General features: G+C 48.0%; 1 protein-coding gene across 1 annotated transcript; it reads right to left on the reverse strand.

Moving 5' to 3' along the window:
* Nucleotides 1-6849: 6849 nt before the first annotated feature.
* On the reverse strand, nt 6850-9039 carry LOC119443833 (uncharacterized). The gene is made up of 2 exons (XM_049663322.1): nt 7635-9039; nt 6850-7568 (listed from the first exon to the last, which is right to left on the reverse strand). The coding sequence occupies exon 1, from the start codon at nt 8827-8829 to the stop codon at nt 7855-7857; it is 975 nt and encodes a 324-aa protein (XP_049519279.1). The 5' UTR covers nt 8830-9039; the 3' UTR covers nt 6850-7568; nt 7635-7854.
* Between the last annotated feature and the right edge of the window lie 5761 nt (nt 9040-14800).

Genomic DNA, 14800 nt, shown 5'->3' on the forward strand with positions numbered 1-14800 from the left:
AGAATAAAAAATCAGTTTGAAAACTCAGTAAACTCAACGCAGTCAGGGCTGGATCTTTCTCGTGTTAGCTCCGACAGATTGCTTTTGGTAACGTATTCTAAGAATGACTAACAAAAAAATCAGGAAAGTGATAGCATTGCCCTTGTTGGGTGACATACAACACAAATATTACCTTGTTTTTAGTTTTTACGGTGGGTATTTTATATACGTCGGTCATTTCGTATAGTGAGGTACCAATTCACTCTTTGTACATCTTTCAACAAAACGCACAACACCGCCGCCTCTTCTGCTGGGCCGATAAAAAAACAGGTCATAACCTTGCAATGTTAACACAGCACATACATTGTAGTACCACGTTTCCGATATCATGATCAGAATAAATTTAAAAGTAAATTGTGCCAAAAATTTATAATATAGTCTTCCTTGAAGATACAATTTCATTGGCGTTGCAAGCTGGCTGGACTGCCTCACCTTGTTTTACGCGGGTGTAAAGCGTTCCCGCAGGCGTCAGTTAGATTTTCTTAAGATTGCGGTGAAGGACTAATCGCCGCGATGACTAATCGGAAGTGGTTTGGCACAACACTTGCTAGACTGCCCTTCAGTTTTACTTGATGTTTTTAATGAAGTCTGCTTTTATTATAACCAATGATATCTTAAGTTTACTTTGAGCTAGAGGGACATCATCTTGTGCGACCACCAACATGATGAATTAGTGAACGGGTACTATTTGATTACAAAGCCGCCAAAATCGTATTTCCCTATTTAGCACTTGCGCGAATGCAGGGGAGGGGGAAATGGAGTGGGTGCATAATGTGGTTGTCAATTTGGCACTCTTGATGCCAAATTCACAGGCAGCTGTCCAGGCAGGCAAATGGCCAAATGGCTAGTTGCCTGCTCCTAAGCACACGTACCACGTGACACCTGCGGTTAAAAAGGACGCCGCCGCCTTGGCCGTGAGGCGGCGCCGGCTAGCAATTCCAGGTCTGACCTTGCACACAAACACCGAAAAATGAGGGCAGGAAGATGGGCGCCGCGTTATGTTGATCGGTAAAGTACCGCACGCCTAATGTAGAGGGTGTTGGTTCGGTCCCCACCTGAAACAAGTTATTAATGCGTATCATTATATGGCCGGTCGGTCGAAAAATTGCATGTGAAGCCAGAAGACCCGTTTCCTAATACAGGGCGAGATTGCACAATAAGGCTTTGACTGGGGCTAGCTTGTATATCATGGTTCTGTTTACGACGCTATACTATTACACAAAGGACAAAAAAGAAGCTGACACACATGGTACGCAACCTTTCAACTGTTCGTTATTCACTAGCGCGCGTTCAATATTACAAGATAGGATGACTGAAAGCAAATTCAAAAGATGAAATGAATGACGAAAATGATTCATTTAAGCCCAAGGGATTTCACCATGATAAGTACGACTTCGTCTAACGATCGCCTATGAATTTAAAAGCTACTTTTCTCAGCGTCACAGAAGGTGTGCTAAAGTGTGTTCCCGAGTCATTTTTAGCGTGAAGCAAGCTTCTACGACTTCACGTGTTTTAAATGCGAAGCATTTCTTTGCGAACATTTGCCAGTTTGACAGTATCTATCTATCTATCTAGCCGCCTACGTCTTGGTGTTCTCATGATCGCATCGTTAACTTGGTACATACCAAAATTGGCATAGTATGACAACAGTGTATGACAAACATAAATGATAGGTCATAACAAGAATATCATGACACGCGTGCCATGTAGGTCATAAAACAGCCGCCTAAAATGACAATCACCCAGTGAAAAAACATTAACACTCAAAAACCAATGAAATGGGTTCGGACGTGGTTACTAAGTAAAGAAAACACTACAAGATAATGGTACAAGTCATAGTCTTGAGCATAACTCAGCAAAAATGACAATGACTCAGCGAAAAAAGATTAACACTAAAAAACCACTCAAATGAGTTCTAACATAGGTACTAAGTGAAGGAAACACTAAAGAATAATGGTAGAAGTCAGTCATTAACATGACTCAGCAAAAATGACAATGACTCAGCAAAAAAAAGAATGACACTCAAAAAACACTAAATTGGATTCTGACTTGGATACTAAGTGAAGGAAACACTAAAGTATAATGGTAGAAATCTGGTCATGAGCATGACTCAGAAAAATAACAATGACTCAGCAAAAAATATTAACACTCAAAAGCCACTCAAATGGGTTCTGACATGGGTACTAAGTGAAGGAAACAGTAAAGGATAATGGTAGAAATCATAGACATGACCATGACTCAACAAAAATGGCAATGACTCAGCAAAAAAATATTAACACTCAAAAACCACTGAAATCGGTTCGCACGTGGGTACTAAGTGAAGGAAGCACTAAAGGATAATGGTAGGGGTCATAGCCATGAGCTTGACTCAGCAAAAATGACAATCACTCAGCAAAAAAGGTTAACACTCAAAAACCACTAAAATGGGTTCGGACGTGGGCAATAAGTAAGTGGAGGAAACACTAAAGGATAATCGTAAACATTAGCGGGCGCCGCCACTCCAGAAGTTTTTTTTCTTTCTTTTTTTTTTGTATCGCGACCTACACTGGCCGAGGCTGAGCAGTTTCGCGTGGCTCCTGGAGAGCCATGCGGCGCATGCGTGAGGAGCAGTGGCGTCACACGGCGCACAGTTGGCGCGCCGGGCGTTTGCCTGGCATTTGCGCTGGGCCCGACGTTTGCGCTGGGCGTTTGTCTGTGTGGTATAGCCATGGAGAAGGAGATAGAAATTCCTGCTCAGCGGCGCACAAGAGCGGAGAAGCTTAACTCATCGGATCACGAAGTAGTTGCCTAACAATTAGCGGTTGAGCGTAGGAAGAACAAACAGAAGAAAGCTAAACGTGCTGCGGTGACACCGGAGCAAAGGGAGGAACGTCTAGCAAACCTGCGTCGCCAGTAGGCTGAGCGACGTGCCCGACCATCTCAGCAGCAGCAACAAGACGCGTCGGTGGCGTCAAGGCTCGCCGATTGACTGACTATACGGCGAAACTTAGTGAAAGCGCCAGTGCGACTCAGACCTTCGAGACGGACTTCGTAAACAATCCGTTTGGATATGTGTGCGACGTGTGTGAAAGACTGTTGCACATGAAAGACTTGACGCATGCGTGAAACGTTGAGGTTAGCGGCGCCGCCTCAGTGGGGTGAAACCGTGGCGCGGGTTTGTACAACGTGCAAGAACTTTCTCGTTAAGCAGAGGATCCCACTCTTTAGCGTTACCAATGGGTATCGTTACCCGCCCATGCCACTAGGTCAACCGGTTCTGAGAGATGTGGCCGACTTAGGTCACGCTACGTTTATCCTGGCATGTATGGTTCGAGCGGGCAATGTATGGGGGATTCACGGTTGCCCGAATGATCCCCCAGTGCTTTGCCCCCTCATCATCATTCACTTCGTGGATATGCAGTGCTTTTTAGGGGCGAAGCTCCTTAGGGTGTGGGTCTGTCCCTCCTCTGTAGTATGTAGACTACTAGTAGTAGTAGTCGTCGTCGTAGTAGTAGGTAGCCACGTCTACTTCTATGAAAAAAAAATCACAGCATATCCACGGGGTGAATGATGATGAGTGGGCGAAGCTCCGGAGGGAATCATCGGATCTCCCGCTTAAGGGGACGCTAGCACAAACGCGTTAGAAACGTGCAGTACTGTCTAGTAAGGGGGAGCGGCCACAGCGTCTTACGCAGCCATTTACACATGCCGGAACGTGCACCGCGTTTGCCGACGCCATCGCATGACTGCTGAGAGAGTATACTCCCCGTATTCAAAAACGCTCCTCGACTTGAACTTCACTTGCCACCGCCTTGAGCAGCGCGTTCGAAACGCGTTGAAGGTAAGGCGGAGAGGCCACAGCGTCTTACACCAGCTTCTTACACGGGCCGTAACGCGCTAGCACAAACGCGTTAGAAACGCGCTAGAAACGCGGCCTTTCCTTAATGTTGGGTATTTATTGCCATCGTGGTGCGTGTGTCTATGTGCGCTTCGTGGCGTAGTGGTTAGCGCCGCGCGTTCGGAAGCGAGGGGTCCCTGGTTCGATTCCGCGCTACGGATACAACTTTCGGAATTTTTTTTTAGGGGCGAAGCTCCTTATGGCGGCACCCGTTCCGTCCCCGTCGTAGTAGTAGTGTGTAACCAGTCTGAGAAAAATGAGAAAAAAATTCCGAAGTTGTGTCCGTAGCGCGGAATCGAACCAGGGACCCCTCGCTTCCGAGCGCGCGGCGTTAGCCCACCACGCCACGAAGCGGACATGGACAAACGCACCACGATGGCTATAAATACCCAACATTAACGAAAGGCCGCGTTTCTAGCGCGTTTCTAACGCGTTTGTGCTATCGCGTTACGGCCCGTGTAAGAAGCTGGTGTAAGACGCTGTGGCCTCTCCACCTTACCTTCAACGCGTTTCGAACGCGCTGCCTAAAGCGGTGGCAAGTCAAGTTCAAGTTGAGGAGCGTTTATGAATACGGGGGGGGGGGGGGGGGGGGTATACTCTCTCAGCAGTCATGTGATGGCGTCGGCAAACGCGGTGCACGTTCCGGCATGTGTAAATGGCTGCGTAAGACGCTGTGGCCGCTCCCCCTTACTAGAGAGTACTGCACGTTTCTAACGCGTTTGTGCTAACGTCCCCTTAAGCGGGAGATCCGACGATTCCCTCCGGAGCTTCGCCCACTCATCATCATTCACCTCGTGGATCTGCTGTCATTTTTTTTCATAAAACGCCGGAAGCGTTCTCCGGAAGCCGGAAGCTGGCTTCCGGAACCCGAAGCGGAACCGGAAGTGGAAACGGAAGCGGAACCGGAAGTGGAAACGGAAGCGGAAGTCGGCTTCCGGTTATACTGTACGTATACATATATATGTATATATGGGTACACATACATATACGGACACACAACGCCATCTATTGAGCAATTCATAAAACTAGACGTGGCTACCTACTACGACGGGGACGAACGGGTGCCGCTATAAGGAGCTTCGCCCCTAAAAAATGTCACAGTTTCGCCCTAAGGGCGAAGCAATGAATGCGATAGCAACACAGCAATGTCATACGACGTAAGGTGAGCGGCTTTGGTAGCAATATGAATTGTAGTAAACATGAGCTGATTAAGTAAGCAGGTGTGCTGTGCCGTAAGTAGACCGACATGAAGAGAGACTCGATGACCACGAGAAGGCGCCTGTGAAACGGTGGTGTTCATGAGAAGCGCTTCCCGTGGGCAGCGCGTGCGAAGCGACACACCTGTAGCGCTGCACTGCCGATCCGGGCAGCATTGCATGTGTAGCGTGCGTTGGAAAATGTGGCCCGACTATTACTAACTGAATGAACAAGCGTGGTGTGAGCGCGCACAAACAAACATGAATAGATCACACTGAATGACTGCAGACAACGACTGTCAAAACGCTGGCAGCAAGCAGCGGGCGAAGGTACGTACGTGCGGTCTATCGCTTCAACGGAAACTGAGCGGCGAATGCACGGCGCATAAAGGTCAGAGCCGTGTGGAGATAAGCGACAGTGCGAGCGAGCGACGAGCGCGCGGTTGCTGGCAGAGTTGAAGTCGAGGTGGCAAACTCGAAACGCGCAAACTCTGCTTGTCGAGGTGGCAAACTCGAAACGCGCCAAGCGTCTCAATGCACTAGCTTGCCTGTGATAAATTCATAATGGCGTTTTTGGCGTTAGTCAGTGCACGGCCGCTCGATGAAAAACACACGGTGCGGCCTGCCGCGTGGAGCGGATACTGCGTGGCGCGCCTAGTGCTCTGGGCTGCCGCCGCGGCGCCACCAGTAGGGGAGCCTCTGGGGAGACCGAAAGCGAGAGCGCCGGAATTATTGCGGCGCATCGCGGCTTGACAGCGCAGCTACTATGCGCTTGTTAGTTTTTAAAGGGTTACAATAAACTTGCTATAGCGTTAACTATATTGGTAATCGTCCTACCGAATGTGCGTCGGCGATGCTTCAACCTAAATATAGCAAGTGTTAGTTTTATCTGAAGTGGTTGCTCGTGCGAGTTGCGATTTTTCGCGTCATGTTTTCTCTCTTTTGTTGCCGTTGCGCTGTTCACCTTCGATAATGTATGTTTGTGCTACAGTTATTTTTGCAACAGGAGAGTCGCTCATTGACAGGTGCGGTTGTATTTCCGGAATGATTGTTGCTCACACCTTATAAACAAATTAAAAGCATTGTGAACATCAGGGGAGTCATAATTGCTTTATTGCACGCGCGTGAAAAAAGGGTCACCGTGTTATTAGAATCACAGGCGCAGCACTTTCCTGGCCAGAGGTTCTTGAGCCAAACGTACGAAACGCTGAACAGACATATTAACATTTCCTGCCCAGTTGGGAAGAAGTGCTCGTAAGAGCTTTCTGATGAAAACTTTGCAGACTTCCATGGCGTGGTCGTCCGCCCCGCAAGTCAGCTCCCGGCACAGCAGCAGGTGTGGAAAAAGTGCGGACGATAGGAGGTCGCAAATCTTGCCACTTCGTCTCACGTCCGCTATCTTCATGACCTTGTCGATAAATATGCATATTAACTTGCAAATGGCAATAATTTCCACCCTCGGGTATCTGAGGTTGCCGCGGTCAATATTCTCTACTAGACCGTGCAGTGCGTCGTTTGCCTGCTGAAGCTGCAGCTAAGCTTTGCAAGCCTTGCACTGAACCTGCGTCAAAGGCAATTGAAAATGAGGAAAATGAGGGACAGGCATTTTATAGCACCAGTATATGTATGTCATATTAGCGCACTCGAAACACGAAGTGAAATCAACAAGGTTACAAATCGAGTTGCTAGAAAGCGCTTCGTGTTAGCATCTTCTTTGTCAGCAGTATGACCGAATTCCGACTAGTCGAAACTGCCATCTTCTGTACTGATATAACAGCACGTTGTCACTGATCCCGATAACAGGAGGCAATCGCCGGGCAGATTCCAAGGGCTGACGTACCGACCTCCCGATACGCACCACGAAAGCGCAGACAATTTCCATCATGTTTCCCTGTGTGTTTCTAGACATCGCCCGGCGCTAGATCCGAGAGCGCTTGTTGGCGGCGGCCGTTTCGAGGGGGAGAGGAGGCGCACTCGCGGCGCCTTTTGATGCTTGGTTTTTTCGTTGCGCCCGCTCTGTCGCGACAGACCGGCGCCTGGATTTCACGCCACCGTTTGAAATCAGCGACGCGCTCTTAACTGAGCGCTCATTTGTGACACACGTATTCTAAAGCGGATATGTTATTTTTTTCGATAACCATGTGTGGAAAAAAACGGCTAGTTATAGACACACATCAAGTTATTTTATTATGCAGAAAAAGAAACCCTTACCTTTTCTTCACAGGCACGCGTACGAGGTACCCAGCCAAATAGGCAATTGGAGCTGGTTCTATGTCAGCTCGCGTGTCAGACCAACTACTCAGGAATTCCAGTTCACTGACCAGCTCTCTCGCAACAAGGAGAAGACCAGATGGAATGGGAGGAGGTCCTTGATTCTTTACAGCCATCTTAATGGGTGCGTTAGCCTCTGAACTAACGGGGGCGTTCCCATTCTTTGCAGCTTGCAGTATTCCAACCTGATAGAAAATTAAAGTACAAGGGAAATTGTAAAAACAATAGCCCAATTCAAGAATCTACAGTACCTTTAGAAGCTTCTCTGCTGTAAACACCGCTGCACGGGCGTCGACTCTATCATTGCCATCATTGTACTGCCTGAAGCAGCTGAAGAGCGATTCGACGGGGTCGCTGTTCAAGCCTCGGGTCAGAACGTGGCGGAAGCTGCGGAAGAAGTCAGAATAATCAAAAATTAAATTTCACTGAAAACAATGTTTTAGAAATGTAAATAAGGATTGAAGACGGCACTCACTTCACGTGGTCAAGGAGATACTCGATCAGGGCGACTGTTGACCGTGTTGTCATAACTGTTGCCTCGTACGTTTCTTTTGTCATTCTGTTTCTCGACTTGGAGCCAGAACGTTGCACTTCCTCTAAGTAGGAAATAAAATCTACTTCAAGCCATGACAGCCGTTCATCGTTTGTTGTCATGAAGGGCTCCTCGTTTGGTGCTTCGAATTTCGAGTATGGTCCGTGCGCCCTGACACTGCCAATGTCATGAAGGGCATACCATTTTGCCACCATTTTCATAAATTCAATGGTGGCAGAACATTCCTGAAATTCCTCTGCATCTGGATGGCACTGGGGATGTTCCTGAAGATACTTGAGTGTCCCAATTACAACGTCTGAGAAAACTTGTGTTGCCCTGCTGACTTTCATTTTTTCTAGGTTGTTGGGCTCTACGTGAGACCTCGTGAGAAACCTAACTGGCTTTACCAGCAGATGAGCTTGAATCTCGAGCAGTTTTTTCAGATACGTGCCTCCTCGTATTGCTTCTTTGCCATCTGTTAGCTCTCTCTCCAGAAAGTTAGTCCGGATGTTCTTTATCAAGTGATTTGGATCAAATGACAGACAGAGAGGAGCACCTTCTCGCAGAGGGTGCTGCACTGCGTGATAAAGTGTGCCATCTTCGTTAAGGCGTTTGAAAAGTGCTACGTTCGTCTGATGGTTATCGGTTACAATCCTCACTACACGAAATCCCACGTGCTCAACCACTTTCAGCACTTCCATGGTCATAGAGAACAGCTGGTCACCTTTCAGACATCTCGTGAAAAAATATCCGACAGGAATAATATATGATGTTGACAAGCCTCTTATTACAAAACATAGTAATCGGTTTGCCACTTGGGGTACCGCTGTTGAGTGCTCTTCTTCACCACGGTCAACGAGACCAAAAAGTTTGTCGACTTGTCGGTCGTATATGACCCTCTGCTGTATGGCCATCTCGTCAATGATCAGGGAGCAGAACGCTTCTTGCTCTACAGTGAGACCCTTGAATTCGATGCACAGCCGCTCCTTTATCAACGAAGTGACGCCGATTTCACCTGTTTAATGGCCTAAATATTTCTGGAGCGTTGAGCGACAAGGGAGCTTAAAGAGATTTCTGGACCTTGCATGCTCATAACCTTTGTTGGAGCATGCCTTCCAAATTACACATTCCCTTAGAATGACGTCACTGTAGTGGGGTTTCTTCGTCGAGAAACTGCGGACTTGGTTTCTAACGAACTCGGCAGTCTTGTCACCTTGCGCAGCACCATTGAGCACCTTCATAAAACAGGCAATGTCCGTGTTATTTTCATAAAACTGTGCGCGCTCCTCAGCCTCATCCACTTTTTCTTGAAGGGCCTGCAGTGCTCCTTTCATACGAGCGATCTTCGCTTGGAAGCAGCGCGTTTTTTTTTTAGCTTCTTCTGTCAGTTTAACAAGGTCGAATGAAGTTTGACATGATGCATCTGAAAATGATGCAATTTCCACACACGTTTCATTCCCTAGTTCGGAGTTGTTGGGCGTCGTGGCTTCAGTGCTGTCACTTGACGATCCGTTTTGGCTAATCACAGGCCTGTCTTTTGAAGAAGCATTGCCCGAGCACTTGGCACGCGACTGCGCATTATCGTCTTCTATTTCCAAGCGTGGCCGCTTCTTCCTCGGAGCAGGCGTGCTCCTCGTGCGCATGTAGCTTGGATAACCCGGGAACACTGTCGGCACAGCCGTTGGCAAAAGTATCCTCAACTTCTCGGTCTTCTTGTAGTCCTGCTCCGTAAAATGCAAGGCGCACACCAAGGACCTGTCATTCGGCTGCCATACTGTTCCCTTCCCGCCGGGTCCTTCACGGGAAATGTTTCGCAGCCATGCTGCCCTGCGTTCTGTGTTGCTGGGAAACTCGTGGTAGCGTATTTGCGGGTCCTCCGATGCATTCGTGGAACACAACGGCACACAGCAGTTGCGCGGCATTTTGCCTAACGCATAAAATATCACACATGCGCAAACTGTCTTGAGTGACACTCGGTGCGAGCGATTCATGTGGAGAAAAACAACCACTATCTCGACCTACCCGCTGAACGCGCGCTCCTTCCCGCCCGCGCGTCGCGTGGAGCTCTCCCCTACTACTGGCGCCCTACTAGCGAAATGCGGCGACAACTGTCAACTCCGCTTCCACGCTCTCGCCCATTGCCTGCGCCGCGACGCGGCAGGCCGCACCGTGTGTTTTTCATCGAGCGGCCGTGGTCAGTGGCGTAAGATTCTGCTCCCGGTCACCGACGCGTGCGGACGCAGGATGGTTGGCTCCGAGCGAGCTGCGGCAGCGGTCGTCAACGGCCGTGGTGGCGCATCGTGTTCCGTGCCCAAGGACTATAGGATTATTCTGCCCAACGTTTCATCAGGTGAAACTATGAAGCGTGCAGTTATGCTGCACTGCGACATCACAGGTCGTCCATATCGCATCGAAGACTTTCGAAAACCCTTGCAAGACGCAAAGGACGTTGCTGTAATAGGTGCCTACCAGATGTCCCACGTCTGGCTCGTTAACCTGCGGATTGTGCGATTGTTTTTGAAAGAGGGTATTGCACTGGACAACATACCGCACCAGATGCGCTTTGGCAGCGGTACAGTGCTCATTGTGGCACCAGGACGAGCCCCTCTTTGCCTTCGTTGCAAGCACACGGGTCATATATGGTGTGATTGCAGGGTACCGAAGTGCGCTGAATGTCATGCGTTTGGCCATGGACAGGAGGCATGTACTCGCAGCTACGCCAAAGCCATGGGCAGATATACGGTAGTAGACCAAAGCGAGCTCGTTATAGACGAGGAAGAGGCAGAGCATGCTGCGGCACCTGCGACAGGTGACAAGAGCGGAACCGATCAGCGAGCTGACAAGGAAGACCTCGTCTCGGGGCTGCAGACGCCACCACGACGGTGTCCACCGTCGGTGAACACCAAGAGACTGCTACAACGAACGCGGTTGGCTTTGGTCCGGTGCTCCAGGATGAGGGCCCCACGGTCCCACACGAGAGTTCTGGGAGGAGACCCTGCTCAGCTGCTCTACCTTGTGCGCCCAGCGCGCCCTGGTAGCGCGTGCCCGAGCGGCGGCCATCTCCAATGGAATCCAGGACTAGGGAGTCCACTTAGGTGTCCCCCCTTCGGGGGTCAACTCTTGTATTTTCCTAAAATAAATGTTTTCACCACCACGGGAGAGTCCTCGGACGCGACCAGCGTCTCTCAAACGCAGCAAGCAGCAAGCATAAAAAATCCAGCGGTCGACGAAAGTGCTGTGGGAAAGATGGACGCGGAGACAACGCCGGCAAAGCGTAGCCATGACGACGTGGTTGCGGTGTCGCAGGAGCAGCGTTTGAGGCAGGTCGAAGCTTCGCTGGAAGCGGATGAGGTGAAGAAGAAACCTCGCAGCGCCGTTCGGACGCGCGCGTCGTCCCTGACAAGGGGCGGCAAAGAGGTGAACTCTTAGACGCCACTATGGCGACTGCACAAAGCGTCGAGATGGGAAATGAGGGCGTCTTGCCGGCGGTCTCGTCCGGCAGGAAAATTGTGTCGTTGGCAAGGTTCCTGCGCGCAGGAACAATTAATGTATGAGGATTAGCGACTAAACGAAGGCAAAATCAGTTGTATCGTATTGCGATGGAACAAGAATTGAATATAATCGCAGTGCAGGAAACTAAAGTTCAAGGCGAAGACCAGACCGACGGGATGATACGCCCGTTCTTGGCGTATATAGTGTGTGCGTCAGTCATGCGGTGGAGACGTCAGGAGGGTGTGTATTATTTGTGCGTAGTTGCTTAGGGATTGTTATACAGTCTGTTATAAGCTGTCCATCGGGCTGCTTTGTAGTTTGTGACTGTTTTTGTCGGCAATGAATGGCGCGTGGTTTGTTTGTATGCTCCGACTGACGTTGCACAGCGTCTAGATCTTTCTGCCGCATTAGTGAATATTGTAACACTGATCGTATACTGATCCTTCTCGGTGATTTTAATTGTGTATGCTCAGCACGAGATAAAACGAGTACTACGCCACACCGCGAGACTAGCACGATAAAGTTAACGGATATCATCAACGACTTCGCTCTTGAAGATGTGAGAGAATGTATTACGAGTGGGCATAATGTCCAATTCACGCATTTTCAAGGTTCTAGTCACGCACGCTTAGATCGTGCATATGTGTCGCTGGATATTCTGCCTCTGTGTAAGGAGTATTGCGAAACACCTCTCTCCTTCACTGACCATTGCCTCGTGATGTTTAGCATTTGCAGCAAAAAAGAAACGAAGGGAAAATTTAACTGGGATTCATGGAAAATTAATAATAAACTACTTGATGACGATGTTTTCAAACTTTAGTACATGAGGGCATACAAGAACTGTACCGGGACAATACCGTAAAAACCGGACTATAGGTCGAACCGGAATATAGGTCGACCCCCCAACTAACCAATTCGAAAAATGAAAAAAAAAAATCGTTTCCAAAGGCAAAAGTACCGAACAACACCCTTATTTTTAAACAAATGCGACTCAGCCGGTTGCACAATGGTGACAGTATTTTTTTAAATGCTGCTCCGTGCCGTGATGATAAGGTGCTGACAAGCACGTGGGTCGATGGTCGCACGATACGAAGCCCACGGCAACCTGGCGGATCGCCGTGGGCTTCCGCGTACTCCATCGCCTTTTTCTTGAAGGCGACGATGAATTGCCGTCAGCTTCCGCTCCTTTTGAAACAAAATGTGAAAAAGCAGCCTGAATGCGATGGCGAAGGCGGCGGTTTACTTACACTGCCTAGAATGCACTGTAGTTTACTTCCTCTGCCCATTGTTGCAACACTTCCCTAGTTTTTCCGCCAATGTCCGGTATATAAGACGAGGGTCGACTTTTCGCAATGGTTTTTTGAACAAAAGTTCGACCAATATTCCGGTTTTTACGGTAACTAAGAAGTTGGGCCAAAATGGGAAACATTTAAGCAAAAAATTAAAGTGAAAGCTGTAGAAAGAAGCAGCATACTTAAGCATGAAGAACGAATTCACGAAAGACTGCTACGTTCGAACTTGCAAACTCTTGTCAAAGAAGAGTGTCTAACGCCGGGAACCTTTAAGGCAGATGTTATCCGTGTGGTGAAAGAAAAATTGCAGTTGTTAGACATGGAAAGATTTCGGGGTGCATTATAAGAGCGAGAGCAGAGAAAACGGTAATGGCCGAAAGGCCTACAAAGCGCGCACTAGGGACGGAAAAAAGTTACACGCAACGTAATATAATTGCAGAAATAACATACAATGGTGCCTTGACAAGTGCTAAAGGCGAGATTGAGAAAGCCTTTTACGAATATTACTGTGCGCTGTTTTCTTTAGGTACGGTAGATAGCGACCACTTCAAAAGAGAATTTTTGGCCTTTATGCCACAATTAGATGACGAATCTAAGTAGGAGAGGTAGAGAAAGCAATCGAAGACCTAAAACCCGAGAAGACCCCTGGCCCTGATAGGCTAAGTGCGGCTTTGTATAAGACCTTGACGCGAGACATATCTCCAATATTGGGGCGCTTATTCAATGAAGCCTTTGAGCTTAAATATCTGCCCATCATTTCTCACTTCCCATACCATTTTTATTGCTAAAACGAACGATTCTATTAAACTTCGGCAGGTATCAGCCTATCGTCCTATCTGTCTGACAAATGTTGATTACAAAATTTTTATGAAAATAGTGGCTAGAAGGTTGCAAAGCGTAATAAAAGAAATAGTGGACCCGCATCAAACATGTGGAATAAAGGGTAGAAGCATCTTTACTAACATTCACAAAGCGAGGTGTGTATTAGAGTGTTTGTGACGTCATGAGGGGTGCAGTTGCGATGCTCCAGAGTGATTTGGAGAAGGCCTTTGAAAGCGTGCCACATGACTTACTTATAACTGTCCTAGAACATGCAAATGTTGGCACAGTAATAACTGAAGCTGTTCGTGTGGCGTACAGAGGTTGTAGTACTAGGCTCATTGTGAACTAAGAAGTTGGAACTCTCATCCAAGTGCGGCGCTCAGTTCGACAAGGTTGTCCTATTTCCCCTCTCCTTTTTTGCATGCTTATTGAAAGCTTTTGCCTAAGTATTATAAACCGCAGTACAATTAGTGGTTTCACGCTACATGCATCTGGAGTACGCGTTCTGGCCTATGCAGATGATATAGGTGTTTTTTGTTCAAATCTCGAAAGTATAGCGGAGGTTAAAACCATTGTAAAATGTTTTTTGTCAGGTAATTGGTTTTTGGTCAATTGGGGAAAATGTATTGGTTTTTGGCATGGCGATTGGGAACTTACGCCACAGTTTTTCCTAAATGTGCAGTGGTTAACAACCCCGGTGAAGTATTTAGGCGTACGCTTTGAACATTACACCGACAGTGATCCCTATTGGAGGAGACAGACAGAAGAAATCCGAGATAAAGCCGAGAAATGGAAGGGCAGAGATTTATCAATCTTTGCTCGTGCTACCGTTGCAATTTGTTTTTCATTAGTAAATTGTGGTATGTGTTGCAAGTGCTCTACTGTTCTCGAGTGAATGTGCAAAGACTTCATCGAGTTTTTGCCGTGTTTATATGGGGATCGACATGGGAACCAACAAGTCGGACGAACATTTTTCGGCGTGTTCGTGATGGGGGCTTAAGCTTATCGCATTTATTTCTGAGACAGCTTGTAAATCATTTTTTGTACCTTCGAGATGTTCAGGATCCTTTCCTGCGCATAGCTTTCCAAGTACGATTGGTCAGTGCTTTGCCCAACTTTGTTATCTCTTCCAATAAAATGGAAGGTCGACTGCAAGGTTACCTTAAAGAGGTTGTTGAGTCGTGCCACTTCCTGGAGGCCCGTTTCTCGATTGAATATTTAGGCACAGTGTCTCGTAAAAAATCGTATAATGATTTATGTGATATTATTCTCCCAATTC

Source organism: Dermacentor silvarum, chromosome 3 (assembly GCF_013339745.2).
Source record: "Dermacentor silvarum isolate Dsil-2018 chromosome 3, BIME_Dsil_1.4, whole genome shotgun sequence".
Taxonomy (NCBI): Eukaryota; Metazoa; Arthropoda; class Arachnida; order Ixodida; family Ixodidae; genus Dermacentor; species Dermacentor silvarum.

What these genes read in the sequence shown, in the direction of transcription:
- LOC119443833 (XM_049663322.1), bottom strand. Translation starts at nt 8,829, where the DNA reads ATGGCCATACAGCAGAGGGTCATATACGACCGACAAGTCGACAAACTT.